Raw genomic sequence first — 27,911 nt, forward strand, 5'->3', positions numbered from 1 at the left:
GAGTAAAAACACGTTTTTTTCAATTTCAAACAAAAAACCTTACGCAAGTCATTAACAAATTCAATGACTTAGCCTCCCATACATCAGTGTTTTAGAATCTCTTCACATTACCAGCCAAATTATTAAATTATTATTAAGGTTCAAATCATAAATTTCTGCAATACAACGAGGTCAGTAGCAAAGCAACAAAACACTCTAAAAAGAAATAATCAAAAGTTTGGTCTTGAACCTCTCTCACCTCGAAAGTAAACATAACTGAGTAGACCGATTCAAAAAAGACAGTGGACAAGGATCTGACAGCGCTACAAAAATAGAAAAAATTCTCCCCAAAAATCTGAATAACATTGTTTCATGAACAACAGTGGTCAAGCAGGGGCAGAACGCTGTATGAGTCAGATGGAAATGACTAGGCGTAGTCTCAAAAGTGACTTAGAAGAGGCAAGACTTGCTGACTTGAATAGCATCTGGGCTGCCAGCCATAGCCAGTGCTGGTCAGTGAGTAATACAGTAATTTACGCATGTTTTGATGATCAAAGCTGCAGAAATAAACCCCAAAGACGAGTACTACAGCAGTTAGAAGACATCACAGGAGTTGGGAAGGATGCTGATTTATATACAATCTGATTTTTCAAGACAGTGGGAAAAAAAGACAAGAATGAGAGAGAAGGTGATATGTAGTGCCTTGCAAAACTATTATTACCCCTTCAGCATTTTCACATTTAAAAAAAGATTACAACCAACAGTTTTTATTTATTTCATTGGGATTTTATAAGACAGACCAATAGAGTAACGCATAGAAATACTGATAAACTGCGAACCTCCCTAGCCGTCGCCATCCACCTAAATATAGGAAGCAATTCTGGAGGAACTGCTGCGATATATAACTTTGGTGAAATAATCTGTCAATGAATTTACAATCTGGGTTATGGTATGTAGGGACACAACAAACATATGGAAGATGCTGTTGTAAGAGGAGGCATTTGTTAAACATTAATAGCCTATGGGTTCAAAACAGTGTGGCAGAAAACATCGTGCTCCTGTAAAACATGGTGGTGGGAGGGCTCCGTAGAAACTAACCACGTTCCCCTTCCAACACAGAACAACAGGTAAAATGAAACACAGGGTCAACCCGGAAGAAAAAAAATCTGTTAGAGGCTGCAAAAGACTTGAGACTGTAATGGAGGTCCGTCTTCTCAAACCATTGAGAAGTGTTTAGATCAAATCTCATCTAACTGATCTATTTTGTGTTTTATTTAGTGTCTGAATGGTCAAAGTTAATCGAAAAGAACTAACTTTTCAACTACCTTTGAAGCTTCAAGTGATATTAAGTTCTGCAAGGTGATTTAGTTTTAAAAAAAATAACACATAGATTTGTTTTATCTTGTCATCCAGGATATTTTTAATTTCTTTACGTAGATACAGGAACACAAATTGTGATTTCTGTTCACAAAGGTTTGGTCTGACTTCTACTGTCACCCTTACGGGTTCTGCCTTGTAGGGAAGATAGGTGACAGAAAGAGTGAAGCAGGAGCAAACCTCAACAAGAAAAATCATTACAGCACCCAACAGGCATCGGAGATAGCTAGCACCACCCAGAGATAGTGAGCTGAAGCAGAAAAAAAGAACATAAATAGAAAAAGGAAATATCGATAGAACAAAGACAAGAAGGAGGTTGCAACCAACCAAGTGTTGAATGGATGGTTTCAGGCATGGGGTAATATCAGTCATCCTCTGATTCAGCTCTGGACATGGCATCTTATGACAGCGAATACAGAGAAGGCCACTGAGATGGAGGGGGTTGATGAGATGGAAATAGGTCTGGGCCCCGTGCTGTGAGGGGCAGCTCGGCTGAGTAGTTCCCGTCTGGCTCGCCCTCCAACCCGGTCGTCTTTCCGTCTCTTCTCTTCTCCTCTCTTCTTTTCTATTATTATTCATCTTCCTGCCATTCACTGGCTTACAGTTTTCCTTATACAGTATGCTTTTTCGAGCTCTTCAACCTGTGTCTGGCTGCTTCAGTCCTTATTCTGTCTGCCCGCAGCACAAGTACATCCGCGACTGCTGACAGCCCCTCAACTTGGGTTACATCAGCCGCCTGCACATGACATCATTGTGTTGAGGGGCTTCTGGGCTTCATTTCCTTACAGATGATCCATGTCTACTAAGAAAAATTTCCTATTTAATGTTACAATATGCACGGAGAGAGAAGAGAGGGATAATAGCTGTAAAAATGGACAGCTCTGCGTTTGACACAACTGTCACAATTCAATGTGTTATCGTCACAGTCCAGAGTGTTTCTTGGGGTTTGTTTACTTCAAAGTGCTGCTTAATAACAAAATCACACAGAATTACATCATCTGGGCTGTGCATCGGGGCAACTTTGACAGTAATTATGAATTATTATTTAGATTTCGGTGAAATATTATTATGCTAATCCTAACACAATGGCCACTGAACTTATTTTAGATGAGGTTTGAATTAAACCTCATCCAAAGCAATTAGACAATTAGTGTAGAACAATTTGCATTCATCGACTGCAGTACTGTTGTTTGTTGAACAAATACAGGACAAACATATCAAATAAAAAGTGGTAACATGAGGATGGAAAAGTGAAAAACATCCTAAGGTAATGTAAAGTAAAATTGACTTTAAATAGGTGAAATTAAACTCAATTAAATCCCCTGGAGAAAAAAAAATCACTGAATTTATAGGCGGAAGTAAAGATAAGCATCTTTATCAGTGTCTGATGTAAAAATAGCACCGACAGTCAAACGTGTAAAAGACCAAGAGAGTCTCAGAATGAGTGCTTCTGGAGCATTCACACACTTAGAAACAGCAAAAGATAACATCTTACGAATTTCCACTTTTCGTCCCAGAGGACGCAATTTTATGCTGAACTCTGCCCCTGTTTAATTAGATGACACTCACCAGTAGTTGAATTTCTGGGTCATTACAAGAATCGTGACAACAAAAGTCCAAGAGAAACCACAACACAGACAGAACATAACTCCCTAAGGCCAAGCATGTATGTTCAAAGTCTTTTCTTATAATTTAATCAATACTTTCCCCTATCCACAAGAGAAACAAGACACTAAGAGATCCAGAAACGAAAGCAAGAGTTTTAGCTCACACAGGGCTGAACAAGCTCACTTTCCAGAAGATGTTAAGAAGGCTTTTCAGAACCTGGACATGTCGTAACTCAAGCCTCCTGGGAAACACTGCTTTTTGTCTAACGATGATATTTCACAGAATAAAATCCTTGAGAACAACAAATTGTAGCAGCTTATTTTAAACAGAGTCATGCTTGTCACACAACCTTCAAGCATGGAGCTCAATTAATGAGGCCAATAGGGATGCAAAAACCCAGTAAAAATGTAAACACATTTTTCTTCTGTCTTGCTTAAAAAAAGCAGATTATTAGACTATGGTGGCCCCTGTACCGAATCCATCAAGACAAGAGTTTTCTGCTAAGAAATGCACTGCAGAAAAATAAATATTAAATTACTACATTAAAGTTAAAAGCACACATGTTCACTTATTTCCTCAGACTTGTTGGAAAAAGCTAAAAAAGGGAAAGAATGAAAAAAAGAGAAAAAAAACTTTCCAAAGCTTTTACCACGGTTCCCAGCTGCCTTCATCCCAAAACACTTAATATTGGAGGATGGTACCTTAAATGGACACAAATCCAATAAAAATTGTAAGTTTTTAGCCGCGTGAGGGGATTAAGGTCAAGCCATTTCTCACTGGCTTTGAAAGGGAATAATGACTGTGTAGTTAATGTCATAACCACCGAGCACCAGTGAGGAGGTCTGGCATTTAAATTTGTTTATAAGACTATTTGATATTCATGGAGGTGTCTGTGCTTTTAGCTTCCCAATTATTTGTTAAGGTCTGCAACAGTATAACCTGGGACTCCTGAGGACCAGTCGAATGCATGGAGAGAATAAAAATGGAATGGGGGGGAAAAAAAAAAAACAACCTGAATTTGTACGAAGCACAGGCATTACCTTGGCCACTTTCAGATCCTCTGTCCTTTATGAGCTGTTTACCACGAGATTACAGACAAATGATACCAAGACATTTGAAGTATAAGAAGATGGGAAATTTGGGCATTGTAAGAGGTGCCTGGGTTGAAATAAAATAGGCTAGAGGAAAACAGTTATATGGTTGAATGGGCTTAAAGGGATCCCGTTTTATTTCAATCAGCCCGCAGTGAATTCTTGGAGGAGAAATGCAATTCCGTATTAACAGATTAAAAATGGGGGAATACAAAAACCACTCAAGTGGCTTGATTGGTGTTCGAAATAATCAATATTTTCTTTGAAAGAAAAAAAGGCGTCTCCTGCTCCCTTTGTTGAGTGCTCTTTCTTATCCTGCCATATGTGTTTGTGTGTCTAAAAATGGGTTTAGATGCAAATAACTGTGCTCCTGCATAATAAGCATGCGTTTTATTGCAATGGTAAAAATGTGCAAAATATCTGTTGTGTCGGAATTGCAAATCTTTTTTTTTTTTTTTTTTTTACCTTCTGTTAATTTCTGTTCTTGCTTAAATCAAAAATGGTTAACCCCAATTATTAATATGAGTACTTTCTATTGCATCAATATTTCTGAATAATACACCGAACGGATAAAGTTCAAAGACCAGAGTGAATAAGTGGCTCACAAAAGGTTTAAGCCCACTGGAATCTATTAGGAAAAAAGATTGCTTTCTGCTAGAAATGCATGAAAGTGAGTGGCTTTGTGATGAGGGTTAAATGCTTTCAGGGATGGGCTGCAAGAGGTTTAGGTTTTGCTAGTCAAAAGAGGTGCATTAATAATAAAATTCTGAAATGTCACATTTTAGCAAATAATGAGAATGCCGACTGTGTTTTCTTTTTTAAACCTGAGGTACCAGAATCCAGTGATGCTGTCATTGTTAATTAGTTGAAGAAAGGCGATGGTCTAAGATTCTCTGCTGCTGAGTCCTTTCTGGGTTCTTCTTCATCTCTCCCAGTGGTTTTTCCCAGTACACTCCCAGTGGAAACACATTTTTTTTTGTGTGGGGTTAATTGGGGAATCCAAATTTGCCTGTAGGTGTGACAGTAAGCATGCAGAGCTGTCTGTCACTCTGGGTTAGTTATGTGATGACAAATTCAGTGAGTATACCCACTGGGATCATTTTCAACAGCCTGTCTCCCACTAAAGAACGAAGATGGATGGCTTCCCAGATAGAACAAATGATAGGACAAAGAAGAAAAATTAACGTTAAATCAATCTTATGGCTACAAAAACCAAAACATGCAATCAATAATAATAATAATAAAAAAAAACCGGACAGAAATCAAAGAGGGCTGTGTCTAGACTGAAGTATGACTGAAGTTCTTTCAGCTTTTATTCGATCTCTGTGTGTCTCTTCCAGTTTCCAGTAGCCACAAGCTGTCCATTCCACTAACATCAGAAATCGCAGCATCTTAACAACTTGCAGGATTGACAGGATCGCTAAGTATGAATCATCAGCTGAGCTGGATGTTGTGCCCCACACTGCAGGTCTTTGTTGTCTGAATCCACCGTGTCCTCACTGGATGATACCATTAGATTAGAGTGACCAGCTGAAGGACACGCAAGGAATGCTGATGATTTAAAGATTTCAGTGATGCCTAACGAGTGTGACTCCTGGCAAAAGCCCATATTATCCAAAACCTGTGAGGTTTATAAAGATAAGAGTCTGTAGAAGAGTTTGGATAAATTGGCAGTAGGATTTTAATTAACTACCAATATGTCAGACAATTTTAAAAAATGAATTTCAGCTCTGAAGGAAATAATCAGAAAATTATCTGCAAAATATACATTTTTTCCACTTCAATTCACTCATTCATTCATTACTTTTCCTGCTGATAACAAAAGTAAGTACTAGGGTGGAGTTGGCTCCCAGATACTCAATAATCACAACTATCTAAGCATTTGGTTTTTTGCTATATTCTGCTGGGTCTTCTTGTTTTGATTGGATCTTTTTGTTTGTTTGTTTTGTTTGTTTCTTTGATTAAACATAAGCAGCTTATTCAAGGAACTTTGCACATGTTGAAAAATCACCTGAATGTGAGCAAAATACACACTAGTGAGGCTCTTTAGAGTGAAGCCACAACTAAAACTGACAGAAACAGCTGGCTGATGCAAAAAAAAAAAGATGCCTTGATTGGCTAATAGGGTGGAACATGAATGTTATCTCTGATTTCATAAGAAATTTAGCCTAACAAAAAAATCAGCTCTGCCACCGAACATCTCCAAACACTAACTTATTTTCACTTGAATAAACACAGTCAGGTTGTGCTTCTGATTAGGTGGCCTGTTATAATCCCTTTGGAGCTTGAGGACCGAACAAAGATTGTCAGAGAAGCGAGATAACCACAGCCTTCAGCAGTGGCTGGCTAGCTAATCCAGAAGAATGCTGAGCTGAAACCCAGGTGTTGTTCTCACTAAATCTCCTGTAAGCCTCTAAGCAGAAAAACATCCAACCATATGAAGAAGTAGAAGAGTGTGGACATGTCAATGGAGTTGCATTTAAGGGGAGAGTATAGTTGACTAAGAGTTTGACAAGTCATGAAGCTATTCTTGTCTGATAACTGAAATGTCACCTTGTCACCGTTTAGTTCCTGCTTCAGTCTGACAGTAGTTACAACTCTGTGATCCTTGGGCTGAGTGCCCCTGACTCAAAGGTCAATGTTCACTTAAAAGATGGAGAAGATGATAACAAGAGAAAGATGGATACAGGAGCTCTTTGAAAATATCATGCTATGTATCAGTAAAATCTCAAAGCTACTTCCAGTGGTAGACGGCAGTAAGAGTTTCAGTTAAATTGATAATAAAATAAGAGATGTGTTTTGCCTTTAGTACGTCAGTCCTTAGTTCTGTCTTCAGTATGTTGAAATCCCAAGTTCTTGGTTGCAATTGAATGCGCCATTACAGTCACATTTGTTGAATGTTGTGTTCTTTTAGAGGTGTAGACAATGGAAACCAAGCCTACATGGTCTGCTGTACAGTGATCGCACCTCCTGAATGGGTTTAATGTCATACAACCTTCCTATTTCTATCATTTCTGGAGACACTGAGCTAAACTTTCCCACCAATAAAGTACGGCTTCTTTTAAAGTTGACACAGCAGCCGGGAAAGTCAATGATCCCATTATTATAATTGACCAACTCATACAGGCATGAAAACACACTGCCCTTTTGAAAAATAGATAATGCAGAAGACAAATTGGTAATGCTGTGTGTCTTGCTGACTCCAGTCCTTCATTGTAATTCATTGTAATATTTTCTTCAATTGTGCTCTAACATATTCCGTGTTCTCTAAAATGTTCTGGCCTGCTTATCTAAAAAGACATAACTATTTTCTTGATTTTGTCAATAATAAATATGTAATATCATGTAATGTATGAAAGAGACAGAGATGATTTGTGAGTTGAAAGCCTAAATATGGTGAGGCTGTGGCTCAGCAGTTCTCTTGCCATCGAAGTTGCAGGTTTGAGTCCGGCTTCCACCTGCCAAATAATGCTGTTCCCTCAGCTCAAGGCGCTTCAGTTCAAGCTGCCTACCGATCTCCATGTCAGATTGTGGATGTGTGCAATCGTGAATGCAACTGGCTCAGTGTGGAAAGGGTTTGGGTGGTAGATTTTGATTATAAAACGCTAATATATTCAGTCCATTTATTTAAAAAAAAGCTGTAAACTTTCAAGCCCACATATTTCCCACTTTCTGTCTCCTTTGGTTAACATCCGACTTGGCCTTCTCTTGTTTGTCACTTACACGCTATGCTTGCTAATACTTGTTAGATTTGATCTCTGAGGGACACGCAGTTACCAAAAGCATCTGGGAAACACAGAGATGGAACAGCTGTATTTTTACTACCCTGAGAAATCGAGATTGAAAGCTTAGCACTCTTTGGCTGTGAAAACACAGTGAGTAAGTGACATGGCAGCTGAGAGGTTTCTCTCGGCGGCTCCGCGGCTTTTCAGAGTCCTCTGCGGTGTTTTACCATATCGCTCTGGGCAAAGTGACGTATCAGATAGTTTCACTTACGACGCACGGACCGGAGTACATTTACGCTCCTAGAAAATTCATGTGCATTTCACAAATGTTGCATGTGCGGGGCTTTCTGGTTGAGCTGGTGTGCAACTCCAATCCATTTCCCCCCATTTGAGGGGAAGCTACATGGAAGCAGCAAGGGATTCAGGCTGGAGGCAAAAGTGAAGTAAATTTTTTTCCAAGACTGTTCTCCCTCCTATTATCATCACTTTTCTGCAATCTGTCCTTTGGTGCGAAAAATTAACAGTGCCACTGCCAGCTGATTTAGATTTTCTTCAGTGTCCTCTTCCAAAAAGACACAAAACGGCATTTAAGAAGGATTTCAGTGTATCCATATCTTCCTTTTAGGGGTTTGCAAGAGTATTCTTAGCACAAGGTCTGACCTGACACAGGATCACGTAAGGATGTTTACACGAAAGGAAAAAAAAAACAAACAAAGCAATTGAAATTGCTACAGGCAATCTTATGAAATGCAAAAGCAATTTTCGTAGCTACTGTGATGCATAATTTAGTGACTGAAATGTGTCACCTTTCCTTTATTGGCTGAAGGATCATTTTAATCCTCGAATTGAATGTCTGATTGTTTATCCCGGATAACAAGCTTGTCAAGTGAATACTTTAAATCTAGGACGTAAACAATTACTCCCTGTAAGTGGGATGGATCTCCTGAGATTAAAAACAAAAAAAATCTGCGATGAAATGGGTCGCGCTGACAGCTGAAGCCTAAGTTGTGGGTTTGTTGAAGCCCTGATGGGTGCAAACGAGGACTTGCCCATCAAACCTTGAGCACTGATGAGTGAAGACCCATCAACGTTGCCACTGCCGAGTCCCATCGTCGTTTCATTTCCTTTCTTCTCTTTCTCCTGCTTTTTTCCTTCTATGACACCTCTGATTTCCAGAGTACCATTTCCACTGCTTCTGTTCAGATGCTGTTGTCATGTCCTCATGTCGTCGCTAATCTTGATAGTTATTTTCCTCACCTCTTTTTTAGTCTGTTAGAATGGAACAACAGCGACAACAAAACTGGCGTTCTGATTGTTCAATGCAATGATTGCTCCTGCCTTTTGTTTAAGTTTAACAGGCTTGATTGTGACAGTTGCCTTAAGAGAGATAGCAGACACAACAGAGGAAATTTCAGCAACCACAGAGACAACTGCAGCAGCCTGAATTTGAAGTGACATTTTTCATCTGACCTTTAATTATTTAAGGCCTACATATTAATCTATTCTCTCTGTAGAGTCTTTCATCTGTAATCCTAAAGGTGCTGTACATGTCATTTTTTTAAACCTTTAGTTACTCAGCAGAAACAGTGATCTCTTGTGATTATTGAAACTTATGATACAGTTTTTTTCCCTCTAGCAGTTCAGACTGTTTTCTATGAAAGGGATCATTGGTTTTGTAACAGAGGGATTTGCAAACGGCCAACTCTGGAAACTGATTACTACTATTTTATTTACCTGAGAGTTTAAATGCCATTAGCAACTAACTTTCTCAGAGTAAACTAGTCTGGTGCCCTCAATAAGAAGCTAAAAGAAGTAGAAAGATAAAAAAATAAACAGATACAATTGTGGAGTGTCCTGGTGAAGGAAATGTCGATGCAAAACAAAACAAAACAAAACAAAACAAAAAAGCTAAGGAATTATGTACTTGACATTTATAGTAACATTTCACAAGCCTAAAATGTACCTTTCCAGAAACTGTCCACTTTAAAAATAAGATTTTATAAACCTTTATAAACTTTCAAACTGTTGCCATGTTTGCAATGCCTGGTTATTACACTGCATTATTTTAGGATATTAAAACGACACCGTTTGAGAAAAGAAAATGTTCCCTTCTGGTTTGTCTCTAAATGAGAAGGAGTTTTACAAGGTTTTGATAAAAGGTTATGACCAGTTATTTTTACCCTGCAGTAGGTAACATTTAGGCACGCTCATTTATTATGAATGAAGATTAGTTAGACATGGGGGCTGAAGGTGACGGCTAGTCTGAACGGGACACGGCAAAAGCAGAAATTAGTTCAGGTGAACACTATTTTAGGAAACTTTAAGTCATTGTTACCTTGTATTTGGTGTTTGTTTGTACAGATAATGGTGGATATTTACATAGGAGATGGTGATAGGAGGCAATTCTACACCAGTAATCTTCCTGTATGAATTGTATACAATGAATGGGTAATCTGATGCTCTTCAGGTCAGAATAATTGTCTAATATCAATGTGAAGCAAAAATATAGCAATTTATGAAAACACTAATATAGGGATTTTCATGCTGGCATAATTTGAGGCAGTTACACTAACTGCAGACCCCTAACATGTTTGGCTCTTTGTGCATTTTTAAGATTATTGGACCAACCTTCTTGTTCCATGTCAATGATATTTCCTTCCCCTTCCTTAAAAATAAACTATGTTGTTCCCTGGGTTTTCAGGGAAAACAATAAAAAAAGGACAAATAGGTTTGATTAAAGACATTGTAGACGGATGTTTGCTGCTGTACTGAATATGAAAGTAGACAATACTATCATTACACTAGTTTGAGACACAGACAGATGTCTGTCTCAAAAATTTTATCTTGGCCAACAGCACATCTAAGGGCCCGACAGGAATTCAAATGTAAAACTGATGAAGATCCTGATTCTGATAAAGACCCAAATTTCAAAAATGTTGCAGTTGGTGACGGACAAAAATAACTAAACCCAATCCCAAGCTTTTCCCCTTCATGCATGGTCTCGATCAACAATGCAGCTCGAGACACTTTACAAGTTCAAACTCCTTCTTTTAAAATGTTTTAAAGAGATTTACTCCATCTTTGATTTGTTACCTTGTAAGGGATTTGGTTTTGGAAGCAGATCATCACATATTTATAGAGGAAGTCATTTGAGTCTAGTGCTGATGGCAACACCTACATATACTTGTTTCCCCGATGGTAGCTTAATAAAAGTGTCAGAACTGTCATAAACAGCACTGGAAAACAATCAAAGTCGCCTGCAATGCTTTTATTTTTTTGTAAATGTTTTGAGATTATATTTTTTGGAAATTGTACATTTGTTTGTATTTATTCCAATTGTTTTATTTCCCTTTTTCATGTCCATCCATCCATCCATATATATATAGATGGGAGAGCATTTACACCCGTGGAGGAAGCTCATTTCAGCTGCTTGTATCTACAATCTCACTCTTTCAGTCACTGCCCAGAGCATGTGACCATAGATAAGTGCAGGAATGTAGAGCGGTCGGTAAATTGTTCAACAAGTCATCACATGTTTTTTAATCAAATTTCTCCTTTAAAGATGTTATCATGTATTCTTTGAGCAAAGCGCTTGAGGCGTATTTGAGTACACACACAGAAAAAACTTGCAACAATAGAGGTTGACGAAAGTGGAAATGAATAGCAAGACTTCTCTCTTGAAGATCTTCAGTGATCATTTTAGAGCAAAGATGCTGTAAAAAACTACTTGACCCAATAAGTATCTTTCATTGAGATGATTTTGTGAGACTCAATGATGCTTCCTGTTAGAATTGTTGCCTCATTCACTTAAACAAGGCTAACACTTATACTACCAGTGAACAGCACTGTACCACCAACTTCATTACAGCTTGTAGCCATCACAATCAGCACCAGAAGCAAGAAAAAAACTCAAAATGACTTGGTAGATAGAAAGCAAGAAGGTATTTGGATAAGCTAAAGTAGCATAAGTTCAGACTATCTGCAGTACCACTGGGGATACAAGCAGAATACAGCATTAAATTGTTTTATGAGCCGTGAATTTAAACAGAATACAATTTGATTGAAACATTCTGTCAAAATTCACTCATCTACCATGGAGTTCAGCTGATCAGCTCAAATTCTTCTGCCTCTTGTGACGTCATTGATCAGAACGTACACCAAGCACGATTTATTTGGTAAAACCCATCTGTGGAGTATTTATTAAAATTGCACATTTAAAAAAAAAAAATACATATATACACTGCAGTGTCTTTATGCAAGACTCTAGACAGCTAAGATAAATGACTTATTCACATCACCACGGAAACGAGATACAAACTTTCTTTTCCTACGTTTTGCCCGTCTCGGCCCGTTTGCAAACAAAAGTTTGGTGAATTACAGTCGCTGATGTTCACAAGAATGCTGCGTTTTTTTCTGCCTTTTTAATGTCTGGTTAGCTTTATTCTGACCTTAGAGATGGTTCAGTGCTGAAAAGGGTAACAAAAAGCAAATGGTGAACAATGTCAGACAGAAAGTCTGTTCGAAGTTGTTTAGTAGGATGACACACTCACAATCCTGTGTTGTGATGAATAATCACAACAATCTACCAACGACGCTTGTCATAGCTGCTGTGTCATGTTAAATGTCTGAATTTTTTTCTGAAGAAATATTTGATGAAAAAGGCAATCACATATTTCTTTAAAAAATATCAACTGTATAAAAGTTTTGTTGTTGACATCACCTTCTCTAGTTACCATGAATTGCAAATTGTTGCTAAAAGATTAAAGAAGTAATTGTTCTTTTACATCAATCGGGAGAGGATTGATGTACTTTGAGACAGCAGCCAATTTTCCCGGGAATGACTGTTCCAGCAAGTTCATAATGCGGTCATATAGTGTAATCTTCAGATGAAATGCTGGAGAAGAAAAAAAAGGATCAAGAACAGAATAATGCTGTTGTACTGGTTCAGTCAATTCCAGACCTCAAGCCAATTAAAATGGTGTGGTGAGACCTCAAAGAGATGTGCAAAACGGATGGCCGCAAACCTCAATGAACTATGGCAACACTGTAGAACGAGTTCCTTCCTAACAATGTGAGAAACAGACACGGCCAATCTGAGTGCCATTACTCCCAGTTATTGCTGCTAAATGTGGTTTTACACGATCTTAAATGAAAGGGTATACACAGCTTTTCACACACTAGCCCTGCATTCTGGGTCACACACTTCAATAAGCGATAGGTTGCTGTTCATGTGAACTTGTATTTAACTTTTTACAGTCTGGGTAAGAGTTTTTTTTTTTCTGTCTTTTTAAGAGCTTAACTAAAGGGAAAACATTCCGGAAAGGCAATATACTCATAACTCTTACTGTGGTTCCTCTTTAGTCCCATCTATGTGTGTGATGTGCACTGTGAGAAATCATGCTTCAGTGTCTCCAGGGGGACAGCAGCTGATATGAGAGAGACAGCCCCTTGGTTTCTGCATTTCTGTGTGGGTTTTCTTTCCACTGCAGGACATTCCTCTCCGTGTGACTAAACTTCCTCTGTCTGACTCCAAACAAAGTGATGGTGTTGATGATGACAGATTGATACCTTTAGCTGTCAATGTTCCTAACCTGCGGAAAAACATAAGTTCTGAACCATGTCGACAGTTGAGATCCAGGCGACGTGGAACTGATGGGATCTCTTTGAACCCAACATAAACTAATGTCTGCGGACTGAGGGCTTAGTTTTATAAGCAACACTATAAAGATGCGACAGACAACTGTTGAATTTTATGTACAAAGACCGTCCTGTTCACCAGATTTTATGAGTAAGCCAAAACAAACCCTAAATGTGTTAGAAAGGCTCACTCACAATAACCAGCTGTTTCTTTTCTCTTGTGTTTGGTAAAGAAGAAGTTTCATACTTAGTAATACCTTTTTGTTGCAAGGGGTGCACAGTGGGGCAATTGGTAGAACTGTTGCCTTGCAGGAATAAAGTTATTTGTACAAATCCGTGTCTGGGACGTTTCTGCCTTCTGATTGTGCATGCAAGGCTTCTCTCCAAGTACTGACTGACCTAACTGACTGTTAGATTAATCAGACTCTCTAAACTGTTGGTAGGTGTGTATGCTTGTGTATGTGTATGCATGCATGGTCATTTTACCTGTGTCTTTCCAATAATGGGTAGATATATGTTTTTTTTACTTTTTCCTCTTAGGTTAAAGTGATATTGAAAAACTGAATTGTGCTTTGATAGCTCTTAGTTTCTTAATCAGCTTTATTACTGTAGCATGAGTGCTAGTTTTATTACTTATTGGTCTGCAATTGAAACAAGATTATGGGATCTTTTTATTTAATAATTACTATTAAGTATAAGTTATTTTTTTGTTTGCTCTTGTACTTGTTTTTTTATATATGTGTCTAATAAAATAGTTCAGTGTGACTTAATATTGTCAGCTGGAGAATGAGAGATAAAAAGTCACAGAGCTCATGTACGATTTCACACAGATTCCTATTATAAGCTGAACTAAAGAAATACTTGAACACCCTAAAGAAAAATCTCAAAATAAAACAGAGGAAAAAACACCATGCATAATCCATAATAGACTCGTCTGCAATCAGCTTTTGAAGGTGTACGGACAGTTAATTAATAGATGTTATATCTGCATCTACGCCTACATACAAGTGATATATTTAGGGATCCTGCTGCCAAAAAACACAAGAAAATATTTTAAACATTACACACTTTATCTGGATAAATGGAGTGTATCTTCATGTTTCCATTGGACGGCAGCCTCAGGGAGCAGGGTGCTATCTGCTGCTGTCACCACCATTGCCTCAGAAAGGAAAGGTGATGTGTCCCATTTTAGAAGCCATAAAAGGGTCCCTGCATGCTATTAAGCATGCATCAGCGCCCTCCTTTCTTATCGGCTTTAGAAGCAGGACATTGGGGGCACAGTGCCGTTAACTTGTGTTCCCAATCTCTCTGTCAAGTGAAATCAACAATCTCAGTGGGAACATAAGTTTTCCCGGTCGATTCATGGTCTTGTTGTTCAAGCCGTAGCCCTTCTTTCACTGTGGTGAACAGCCACTGAGGGTGGATTTAAAAAGAAATGTCATCCTTAGATATTAAACTACTTCCTAAACTCTCGATGGCAAATAGTGTGTCCATGGATAAAAGGATAAAAGCATGTTTATTGAAAATAGTCAAACATAACCTAAAGCAAAATAAATACTACAAACTTCACTGAACAACACTTCCATTTATGATGGACTGACATGAAAATGGAGAACTGACATCAGAACGATTAAGTGTCAGCACATCGTTTTAGCTAAAATGGGTCTCGCTAAGCTTAACCAGCATCAAAGAAGGTATGGAGGCATTAAGACAAAACTGGTGGGGCGCTGCGGTTGGGCGACCCGTATATGGAGGCCTCAGTCCTAAACGCGGAGAGTTCGAGTCCTGGTCAAACCACATGTCTGCCCCCTCTCTCACAAACCACAGATCTGTGCAACCATTCTCAGTTTTATTACCACTAGAGTCGATAAAACCTTTTAAAAAATAGTGACATACAAATATATTGTAGACATTATACTACACTGTGCAAACTGAATGACAGATGCTTCGATTGGCTCTAACAGTCAGCTGTCTGATGTATTTTTGGGTTTTTACTTTGCCTTGTGAAATACTTAACAAAATAATGTTTTGCCCTCTTTTGCAAATTTGTGACTGCGGATAAATGTTGAGAGAATATTATGTAACATTATGTTTAGCAAATCACAAGAACACGTGCAACCTTTTCAGAAAAAAAAAACAAAAATCACTAAGTCATTCATCCATCACCGCTTTGGTGATTTTTTATGGACATCTAACTTGTATTATGAAATTTCAAACAAAAAAGCATTCTAAAATATGTTTTTAGACTATTATTTATTCCAAATAATACTGATGACTGATTGGAATTATCAGACCGAAATAAAAAAACTATCACATTTATTACAGATCAAGCAGCCAATCCTTGTTAGCCTGGGAATGGCAGAGAAAATGACTGATGAATGCCATGTTTCCATCACAGCCAACTGAAGACAAAAGCCAGATGTTGGTGTTTCTGATGTCCAAATGAAGAGATGTACTTTATTGCAATAGTGACACATATTCCAAATGTATCCATTTAATAATTTTTATATACAAAAGGCAATGCACACTACACTGCAAACTCAGCAGGTAGTCTATAACTTTTAGGTGAGAAAATCTGGAAGTGAATCTAAAGGGAAGTTAAAAGACTTGGGGCTTTTACAAAGAATTCATCAGAAAACTTGTCAGTTTCACCGTTTTGTTCGTTTCTACCTCCCTGGTTTCATAAATCTTCTCTAAAATGACTAATTTCTGAAGGCCTAGCCTCTACAGTGAACTCATTTTTCTCTGTCACTTCCATCAGACTTTTTTTTTTAGGTCTACAGCAGTGCATGGCCTTGTGGTAGAAGCAAAGAAAACTTCCCTTCTGGGAGGTAAGAGCATGGAAAGAAAACTGCACGTGAAAAACTTAGTGCGTTTGTAAAGTGGACAGGCAAGGTTGATCTCTCACTAACTTGAGCAGCCATGTGTAACGTAGCTTACAGCCAGTCAAAAGCAGGAGCCATTGGACTGCTCAGCTCTCTGATCAAAGGGAGATTATGTGTTTTACTTTGCAAGCAGATGCAGCAGTGAAGCAGCAAAAGAGGAAACCCTGCAGCCAAATTCTACTGAAATGAAGAAACTTCTATCCCAAGCTGAAAACAGCTGAAAACTACTCAGTTTGTGACTGGAATCCATTTTTATTGACATTGTGAGTAGGAAGAAGAGTCTGGGAAACAACAGCTTTTAGATGTGCACAATTTTGTTAGCATCCCTGCTAAATATGCGAAAGAAGGTCTTAAATCAAATCGCTTTTGATTACATTTCCATAATCTAACACTCAAAAGAAAAATCCAATCTGTCATTTTGTTATGATAAATATAAACTATTAAGGAAGTATTTTTGAGATTTATTCTTCAGCTTTTTAAGTCAACCAGAATTTCTAAAAACTTTCAGTTAGTAGTCCACTGGCTTTTGTTTCCCTGGTGGGAATATGACTTTATACAGAGGCTCATTCCTTTTAACCACTGGCCACCAGAATGGAGCCATTTTTATCTAGAAACCACACCAAAATAAGACGGTAAAGGAAGTCATAAAGTATTCAAAGTTTACAGCTGCAAAAAGTTGCATCTTGGGATTAGCAGACGCCTCTCTTCCACGTTGCAGAAAAGCATGGGTTAGTGTGGTTTGTTGCGTTATTTTATGGTCTGGTGAATCCATGGGAGTGTTTCCATGGACAGTTTGTCTCTCACTGGGCAGGCGGGGTTAACCCCAAACGGCTAATATTGTGTCAAACCAGTACAACAACAAGAAAGCAAAGTTATTTCCACAAGCATTGATGTTTTTATGTCCCCAATCAATGGATTTTGTAGTGTGACACCAGCAGCTCCACCCTAACTGTACCAGAGATAAAACTGAAGGGGGGATAGGAATGATGTAGTATGAGTATGAGATGCTTTTTACACTGGAGACAGAAAAAAATTATTTACTGAACCACACCGATCCCTGACATAAAGTCCAGTAGAAACGAGGCACAAATGAGAAGAACTTTGTACATTAAAAAAAAGAAAAGTTCCAGGTGCTTCTGAAATGAAGGATGTCTATGTGGAAAATTTCCTGTGATGCTGTGGGTCTGCTTTGCTTTCAAAGATCTTAGGAATCCTGTTGGAGTAAAAATCCAAGAAGCCTGAAATACAGCACTCAGCTAGGATCTGACAGAAAACTGAAAATGGGTTATCAATGAGTGTTTAACCAGAATAATGAGACAAAAATGATTAGGATGATGTAGAATCTATGCAGAAAATAGAAAGGATAACACTCTATGTAAACATCTATTTCTTTCCCACACTGAATAAATTCACACATCAAATGCTGGATTTTTTTCAAAGTGTGATTATTCTACTGCAGTAGAAGTTGAATTTATTTTAATGCTTTTTACACATTTTTGCTAAAAGTGCCAACAATTTGTTTAGCATCTGTGAAAGAGATCTTGCTGTTATCCTTTTTGGATTAGCACCTTCTTTAAAGGGAAAACTCGTGTGAAGAAGCCAAGTCTCCATATAAATATGTCTAAATCAAGAGATCTAAATGAAGACTTTCAACCTCTTGTCATGAAGACTTCTTCTTGCTTTGATTAAAAAGGCATATGCAACATTTTCCACTATGTTTGCCACTTAGGTAATATTTATAGATTTTATTGCCATCGTATGTGGGTTTAAAAATTAGCCATTTGTCCTTAGGAGTAATGACTATATTGATTTGAGTTGTCATAACAACTGATAACAAAATAATATTTATCATAAAAAAATAAAATTTAAAGACATAGAACAAAGCTTTGAAAAAATACTACAAAACAGCCAGTCCAGTTCACCAGACAATAGAGCCGATTCAGATTGAATCTGTTATTAAAACTATGATTGTTGTTCACAGTGTGAAGCTACTAATCAAGACGGCTATTCACAGTTTAAATTAGAGGTCTCCACTCCCGTGCGGGTGAAGACGTGCTGTTCATCGCGCACTGGAGTTGTTCATTTAAACTAAGCATCTTCCCACGGCGACACGCTGTTCCTGCCTGGTGGCCTCACAGAGCGGCACGCTGTTTTCCTCACGCAGACAGAGCACAGGAGAAGGAAGTGTGCAGGCGCAGTCACCAAAACTTTGCACAAACAGTCCACAACAGGCTCTGACTCAAGGTTCCTTTATGCGTGTGTGGACCAAAATATGTTAGTGTGGAGGGGGGGGGGGGGGGTATTTCCAGATTTAGGACAAATATTCCTGTTATGTTATTTTGTCCTGTCCATTGTCTGTGCAGCACGAACAACATCTAGGAGATCCAGGAGCCAATTGCAACTGGATAGACCAAGAAAGATTAGTTGGGATAAAACTTGTCAGTGTGAATACATTTAGCTTCTAAATCAAGCTTCATGATAATGTTCATACATAGGTTGTGTCATCATTTAACAACCTGACTTTCTACTAACTAATGAGACATTGACCCCTGTAAAGATTTCTGCTTTTGTAGTAAGTTTGCATAAACAGATCTTGGAATTACCCAAAATGTCAACCTTCAGCTGTTCAACCCAAAGTCCTCCATAGAACACATTGCATAGGAGAAAACTTCGAATAGGTTTCTCACAAACAACTATCCAAACTGTATTTACCTTACAACTATTGACATGTTCTCTGTACTATCTGACTTTTGGCTAAAAGAATGTGAAGACCTATTAACATGCCTAAAGTACACCGTCCCAGTTTGCCCCTCACACGTCCTGCTCAGTGACATCACAAAGGCAGATTTGGAAATGAACAGATGCTACGGTTTTCTTCCAGCTCTAAGCACAAGTCATATATATTGGACACTGTAAATATGTAAACGTTTTCTTATAAACACAAGCTATAAAGTAAGGTCACTCTGCAACTTGTTGTCTTAGTGAGGCTGAATACAAATGCATACTACACATTTCCGATGTTTATTGGGAAAATATTAAAAAAAGCATAAGTTTTGTCATCTTAGCAAATATGTATGATTTACTGTAGGTCTTCTACATAAAATCATCCAAAATATGTTGAACTGTTTTGGTCATGTGACAAAACGTAAAGAGGCTGAAGCAGTATTTGTTGTGATCTGTGTTTTTTTCTGTGTATTTATTTTGCGGTTTTTCTGTAATCATTTAGTTCGGTTCCCCTGTGAGTCTCTGTGTCTTCCCTGTTGATTGTTCCCAGCTGTGTCCAGTTCCCTGATTACCTTCCCTGTGTATTTAACCCCACCTGTTGTCTCCGTCCATCGTCGGATCCTCGTCGTACGTCAGTCTGTTTGTTAGCTCTCCAGTAGAACTGTATAGTCCTGGTCGGTTTAGGTCTCGAGGTCAGTCCTTTGTTCCTGTTGCTACCGGTTTAAGCTTTGCTTATGTTCTCTGCCGTGCCGCCTGAACTGGACTGTTGAGCTACTTTCTATTAAACCAATCATCATCATCACCTCTCAATCTGGGTCCTGCCTATGTTCACTCTCACCACCTTTAACCACATCATGACAGAATTAACACTTTAGCAAAGCCTAATGAAACAAAATAAGGTTATTATTATTATAGCAGAAAGCGTGTGCTAAAAAAAAAAACAACTTATGCATTCTAAGTTTCTTTTCTCGTGAGCATAACTCATATAAATCCAAAAGTTGTATTTAGAACATCCACAGTTAAAATGATTTTCTTTAAGTGTCAAAAGTGTCAGAAGCTCAGCTAAGCTCTGCAATGTTGTCAGCTTCTTACAGCTTTACCCTAAAATACAGTCAAGCCTTCATGTGCCTGACTACCAAGATTAAGCCTTGTAACTTAAAAATATGAAGGCGGCAAAAGAGAAGACGAAAAAGCAGGAATGCAGGGCTCCAAATAGCTAGTTTAAAATTTTACAGAATTAGAATTAGAACAATGGTCAAATCCTGTTTAATACACATTGATAACCAATTTACCAGCTATCCCCAGATGATCAATAGGTTTTGACTGTAGTGTGTAATAAATACAATTGAATTAGAGTGTCTGTAACTTCATCAACACAATTTGTTTTTTTTTTGTATTTGTCTTGTCAAGTGCCTTGATATGACATCTGTTAAAAAGTACAATTCTAATAAATATTTATTTGAAAGCTCACAGTAATTAAAGGAAAAATGTAAATATTATTTTGTGAACTAGATATTTGCATAGAATAATTCACTTTTAGTAGGCAGGAGTCGGAACAACATAGGTTTGGAAAACTGGATTCCAATAGTCGAGCCCAGTAACGAGCCAGTAAGTCTGGGGCCTCGGTTCCAGTGGATATCAGCAATCTAAAAGAAATTAAAACTTCAACAAAAAAAGAACTATCTGGGTTGTAGCATCACGTATAAGCATTCAAGTGTCGGCAACATGCTGATTGTGCACAGTTAATCGACAAGCTATTCCATAGAAGATATATTATATTTTAGTATTACATCAGTAGAAAAGTCAGTGAACCCAGGAAATATGAAAGAAAAAGTATTTACGCTGTTATGTTACGGAGTGTGCTTTGATACAATCATATAGATTGCTCATCCGTGGGTGGGAGAAGTGTGTGTTGATGTCTCAGGTGACTGGTTTACCAAAATGTTTTGATAGGTGTCAAAAAGAACATCCATTTTATGATGTTTGTGTTCCTAGCAGATCATTGCACTGGATCAAGCTGAGCAGTGTTACTCACTTTTACCTGTCAGCTGTTGTAATCATTGCAAGTATGAGGATAGCAGCCTGCAGGGAGATTAATGATCCAGCAACACAAGCTGAAGGCAGCTCTCACAAAATGGATATAATGGAAACACTGAATTGATGCATTTTTTACACTGCTTTCAATCCGAAATATAAATGCAACTAAGATTTCCTCTGCCTAGTTTTAATGCTTTTAAAGCATTGCAGTTACTTTCTTCATAAGCGCTACATTAACTGAGTGGCCTGCAGTGATTTGACAGATCTTTTTTATTACTCCGTGACTGCGTGTAACGCACAGACCAGCGGGGTTCATACACATCCTTTATCACAAACTGCACCGCTTTCCAGACTGAAATTGAATCTCTTTTCAGCACGTTATAAAGTTTGGACATTTGTGTATAAATAACATCAGAACTTGCTTGAATAGTGCTCCAAAACATATCTGTAGTGAAATGAATTTAGTGAATTTAGGCCTTGAACCACTACTGTATGTGGAATCTCAGCCATCTTAGATAAGCTTTATTCCAGATTACATAATTCTAAAGGACAGTGAAGAACTATTGAGTCCTCTGGACTTGATAAAGTGCTATACAAGTACAGGCCATTGAGAGGGTGAATACCAAAACACTAATGGGTAAAATCAACTGGTGATGTGCAAAACCAATGAATCGATTTTAAACTGATAATTAGGTCACTAAAGAATTACATTTTTTGATACTTTTGATACATTTTTTGATACTCAGTTTTCTTTTTTTTACTCACCTACACCTCAAAAATTCATGGCAGTATTTTCTATACTTTTTCAACCTTTTAAAGGCTGCGTAGGAACCCTGAACCCATCTTGTGTGTGTGTGTGTGTGTGCGTGTGTGTGTGTGTGTGTGTGTGTGTGGAAAAGTAAAGACTCTGAACATATAGCGACGCTAACGTGTGTAGGCAGAGGAATGATGCACGGAGCCACTAAAAGCTCTGTGCTTTGGTTTCTCCGTCAGCGTGAGCGAGAATGCTCGGTCTCACTCTGTTCTCCAGATAGAGCTTTGATTTCTGAAGGCAACATACCGCTAAGCCCGCAGTCATTCCTCACATGTTCAAAATTATATCAGCCGCTCTGAGACACATGCACACCTACATCTGTTTGCAGGCACTCGCGCAAACCTGTGACTGCTCTGAGGTGCACATACTTGAGTGCAATCACATAAAGCTCATGCACACAACCACAAAGGAGGGCTGCAGATCTGCCTTCACCAGCTACATGCTGCAGCAGCGTGAGTGGGTTTATAGGTGACTGAGGGCAGAAGAGAGGGGAGGCAAAGCAGGACAGACTGACCGGGAGGCCAAATGAGGCAAAGGGAGGTGTGACAAACACACGGTGGCAGAAAGCATGTGGGATGGAAGACGTTTGTTTGCCTCTATGCAAGAACAGAGGAGTGGGAGTAATTTAGTGACAGTGATGAATATAGTGGAAATGTGTTGATGACAGAAATGTAATAAAGAATACACGGGTTTATTAGAAATAAAGAGGAAAGAGCGAATGCATTCACTCAGTGTTCGGTGTACTATCAGATCAGGTTTGCTCAGCCTTAAGCGCCAGTAAACTGGCGGTCCGCTTGCAGGTCTTAAAGTAATAAAGGTTCATGTGGCTCTGCGAGCGTGCCTCTCCCCGTGTAGATCTGCATAAGCTCGCCTCAGGATTTAGCAAAGCAGAACGAGTGTAAATACAGCAGCAGTGGAGTCAGCAGCAGGAGCAGACATGAAGCAGCCACCACACTAAAAAAAGTTAGACAGAGCCTCAAGGAGCTTAGGAGGGAAGGGTGGAGAGGATAAAATATGAGTAGTGAGGGGAAGGAGTGAATGAAGAAAACAACAGAAAAAAAGGAGGAGAAGCAAGACTGGAGGCAATGAAGGAAATGAAGCGATGGAGGACAGGAGAGGATGAGGAAGGGTGGGGCTGCTGATAATATGCAGGGACTTGTTTCTGTCTTAACAAAAATTAATCCCAGGATCACTGGAAAGAGCTTTGAATTTTCTTTTGAACTTATTATTTGCATAACATATGGCTGGTTCAAGCAGGAAGACTTAGAGACCTGTCAACACATTACGGACACACACGCACACACACGCACACACACACACACACACACACACACACGCACACACGCACACACACACACACACACACACACACACACACACACACACACACAGACCTGCTACTGTACAGTGGGACAGCTGAGAATCCTAAACCATAAGGTTCATCTGTCACACTGATGGACGGCTCTGAAATAAGCTCTTCAACCACGTCAGCTCATTAGCACTTGATGCTGTGACATGTACTCACTTTAAAGCCCTGCTGAGTTTGTGAGTCAGAGCAAAATGAACCAGCAAGCAGCACAAAAGAGCACCAAGAACTTCTGATTTATTTATCATTACTTCTCACATTTGCCACTTCCTCTTAGCTCTTACCATCGCATTTCTTTTCAGATTGACAACCAATCACTTGAACACATCTGGCTGCCTATGAGACATGGGACCACCAAAGTAATTTAAGTTATCAGTCGCAAATCGACTAGAATTTTTTTCATCTCTTAGGACACAGAACTGTAGCGAAGCAACCAGGTTATGTCTGTGTTGAATCTGTTGTAATGTCATTTCTGGATCATTACTTCAGACTTGCTGTGAGATTTTCCATCAGGAAAATGTTTCAGTATTATTACTCCTCAAACTTTAGCCAATTTTATTATATTAATATTACAACTTTAATGTTTTTCTTTACAGTGTCTCAGCAACGTAAGTAAACCTCCTACTACACAAATATGTAGCAGAAGGAAGACATGTACAGGGTTCTTATTAATAAAAAACTGAAACATTTGATGTGCATCTTTTTACTAATAAATAAAGGCTTTCTTTGAAGGTTTGGTAGGAAGCATTTGTGAATAATCAGCATTATGAAGACCAATAGACAGGTCAGGCATAAAAAGGTGAAGAAGCTTAAAGCAGGTTTAGGTTACAAAATAACGTCACAATCAAACACCTCATGGAGATCTGTTTATATCATCATTAAAAATGTTTAAATAGGGCAGGACCTGGCAAATTATGAAAAAAATGTGTTTATGTAGTTTTTAAAAGAAATAAGCAAATAAATTCAAAAATAGGGACACGGTGAAATGAAAATCAGACCCAACTATGAAAACTCCAGTTCGTTCATCCTTGATACTGATGCTCTGTATTCAGTTATTTAATTTTTAATATTTATATTGATAGACCGAATTTTAAACTTACTCTCACACACAATCAGCTTCTTGATTTTGTATAACCGACCTACAAAAGGGGTAGTTGAGCTTCCCCCAAATTGATGCAAATGACATTTTAATGATGCATCAGGCACTTTCAAAGGAGCAGTGACGAGATATTCTCTTCTACTCCAAATCTTGACTGGGAGTGACTTTAATGCCCTTGATTTTCTAAAAACAACCAAACAATCTTGGCAGCAGCTCCTTAAAGCTACTTTTATTTTACTATATCAACGTGAAATACTAAGATGGAAATCTCCAAAATACATGAGACTAATTCATCTGCATGTGTAGAGAATCTGCTTATCAGCTGAGTATGGAAATAACTTACCTCCCTACAATATGAGCTGCCGTTTAGCTCTTGTTGACATTTTTGCTGTTGAAACGTCCCTTTCTGCCTAAGGGAAGCTTACCTTTTCCTTTAATGTGAGTAAAACCATAGTGACAGTGTGGCTGAAAGGAAACTCCAAAAACAGGATGGTTGAAGGGTGACCAAGAAGTCAAAGATTAATCAGGGCAAGTCAGGAGACAAATAGGCAGATGAGCTAATCTATTTTCCTAATAAGAAGTCAGCAAAGGACCTGAATTGGACAATTTGCAGCTTGATCAATCCTGAGTGATCACCAGATTCACAGTTGGCTAATATCAGTATCACTGTTGTTTAAAATAAACAGGATAAGTAATAAGGTATTCATGAGGAAACAGTACTTTCTACTAATACATGTCTGCCGTTTAGGCTGCAAGAGAGCAAGATTTTAAGCAGATAACAGGAAGGCAGGATGGAGCAGCAAAAGTGCTCTGTTTTATCCTTTGGAGCTTTGAACCTCTGTCAGTCATAAAAGTAGAGAAGGAAGAAACACTTGCACTGGTATGAGTCAGAAAGTTAAAAAATAGCTCCAATGCCACTGGTGAGTTAACTGAAGCTTTGGCTTGGATAGCTCTTTTCCTAGATTTGGGGCAGATTCAAAGTCTGGGAAGTTCAAAGCCCTAGGCTGGGCAATGTTCAAAAGAACCACAGCCAGCCAAGGAAGTTGAGGGAAAATGAGGGGAACCGCAAACAACTTACAGCAACCCGTCCCTCAGCCTGCAGAGAACGAGGTGGCTAACAGCAGGGAAAATAAGCCCTGCGCTCGGTGAGAGGTGCTGAGCAAGAGTTTTGCTGACAAAACTGAAGGTGACATCCGCAGTTCTAGTTGCATCCATAATACAGGATGTGGGAGCGCATTTTCACCAAAATGAAAAGGATGCTCTGAGACGTTGGCAAGATTACAGCTGCTGTGTTCACCCCTGAAGCCCAATGGATTGGAGTTTTGTTCCACGCTGAGCATTAACAATGTAGAAATGATACACTGTCATCATGATTTTATGCCTACACTTTCATGCCGAAGAATGGCAAAAAGTTCTGACAATTAAACAACATATGTGATTTTCTCGGTGAAACAAGCCACGCATCTCTTGGTGTCCATTTGTTTTTTTTGTTTTTTTTGTTTTTTTCACAACACAATCCACTTCAGTGGAAATAATTGAACCACAACTTCACTTTGCCAAATAAAAACATGCAAACACTTTCTTTAGATGTAGGGACAAAGAGAGACAGAGAAAAAGAGATGCTACAAAATTAATACGTTGTAAAAAAAAACAAAAATGTCTTGAGTGTGGTGAAGGACCGACTCCAGCTGCAGAAAATATTCTAAAGACTCTTGAATGGACGTTGCTTCAAAATTCTCTTAAGATTGCAATAATCGCTGCTGCTTGTGCACCATTTTTAATAGTTTTTTTCTTCCACTCGTCATTCCATCAATATGATTAGATGTAGCACTTTGTAAACATGTAGATGATGTTCAACTTGATGATATTTTAATGTATTAAGATCCTGATTTTATCATTCTTCCATGAACACATTTTTTAAAGCCATTGTGAGAACATAGATCCACTCCTTGTTCCTCTACATCTGATAAAACCACTCATGTACTGCGGTTAACAAATGTTAATCTGCATTAATCCACATATTTGTTCTGGATAATATCAACGACACAATTTTAACGTTTTATTTTTGGTTGCTGCTTCAAAATCTTAAAGATGAATACAGCAATTCCTAAAAAAAGATACTCGAAGTCTGAACACAAACAAAGCCAGTCACCCATACAGAGCGTTCATACGCTCTGCAAACACTGAAGATAAAAGTTGGTCGGTGCCAGCTCACTGCTTTAGGCCTTTAGTGGTGGAATTAGCTCTTGCTGTTGCCTTCCTCTGTTGTTTTTCAGCCTGATTCAGCAGTCCCGGTCTTTACACGTGAAAGCTCAGCGGCCACAGGGAATGCCAGCTCAACGACTATCATTATGAGGGCCCTCCCTATTGGTCTCCATCTCTCTTTCCTCTCCCAGCAAGTAAACCATCCAAATTATCTCTTCTGATTCTCTGTTTCTGATCCGTGTGTCTTGCTTACAGAAACATTGTCATGAAAGCAAAACATTTGGTTAAAGTTGTGGTTTACTGTACCATCCTAACACAAAGATAAAGAGTACATAATGGGAGAAGGGGGTTCTGCACACTAAAGGGTATACTGAAGGACTAACCTTGAGCTTGTCAAAGCGGTCTGTGAGCGAGGACACCTGGTGGTCTCTGTGACGACCCACCAACTTGCAGAGGGCACAGATAAGCTGGTCATCCACCAAGCAGTACATGTTGACCTTCTCGTTCTCGTGCTCTAGGCAGGTCAGGCCCCGGAGGTGAGTGTCTGGCACTGGCTCCACCAGGCGGTGGCTGGTGAAGGGCTTTTTGTTCGGGTGTGTTGCACGCAGGCATCGGTCGCAGTACGACACCTCACACGTAACACACGTCTTAACAGCCTCGCGAGGCGGATCCTGTTCGCAGAACTGGCAGCTGATCCTTGGATCCATCTTCGCCACAACAGCTGGGCTGTGGTTCGCGTTTGTGTGGTTGGCGTGATTGGTGTGGTTGGCGTGCGGGTGGGAGTGGCTGGAAGTGGCTGGGCTGCCACGGGCACTTCCTCCACCTGTTCCGCCGCCGCCGCCGCCGCCACCGATCGTTCCAGCTATCGTGCCGCTAATGGTGGCGGTGTAGGGCCGCTGCGTCTGCAGCCGCCGGCTCTCGGTGGGGGAGTTGGGGCCGCTGAGGGAGGCCTTTTGAAAGCGGTCAATGATGTTTTGCAACGTCACATTGCGCTTAAGGCCCTCCAGGCCGCGGTGATTCAGCGTGATGACGTAACGACACGTGGGGCACTGAAAGGCGGAGATGGACTCGAGGGGTTTGCTGGTGGAGCAGTGAGACACCAGGATGCGGTGGGCACAGTTAAAGCAAAGGCTGTGGGCACAGGGTAAGAGCAGAGGATCTTCAAACAACTCCAGGCAGATCGGGCACGTCAGCTCAGACTCCAGTGTTTCCATCTTCAGTTAAACCAATCTAAAGGTGACATCAAATCCCACGGAAGCTGGCCAGTTACCTACAAGAAAAGAGAGGAGAGATTTACTGCTAGTGCTGTTATGAAGATTAATTTCCTGGTTGCTAATGATGTCTTTATTAACTAGTCTGTACGT

At 39.2% G+C, this 27,911-nt stretch overlaps 1 protein-coding gene across 2 annotated transcripts in view; it reads right to left on the bottom strand.

The window, feature by feature from the left end:
• mid2 (midline 2) overlaps window positions 1-27,911 on the bottom strand; it is a 100,496-nt gene that overhangs the window by 45,368 nt on the left and 27,217 nt on the right. For both annotated transcript variants that reach the window (XM_014987236.2, XM_014987275.2), the window contains exon 2: window positions 26,931-27,817. In XM_014987236.2, the coding sequence (XP_014842722.2) occupies window positions 26,931-27,761 (831 nt within the window). In that variant the 5' untranslated portion in view covers window positions 27,762-27,817. The remainder of the gene's footprint in view (window positions 1-26,930; window positions 27,818-27,911) is intronic.

This window comes from Poecilia mexicana, unplaced genomic scaffold (genome assembly GCF_051168715.1).
Source record: "Poecilia mexicana isolate PSO_F unplaced genomic scaffold, ASM5116871v1 scaffold_10, whole genome shotgun sequence".
Taxonomy (NCBI): domain Eukaryota; kingdom Metazoa; phylum Chordata; class Actinopteri; order Cyprinodontiformes; family Poeciliidae; genus Poecilia; species Poecilia mexicana.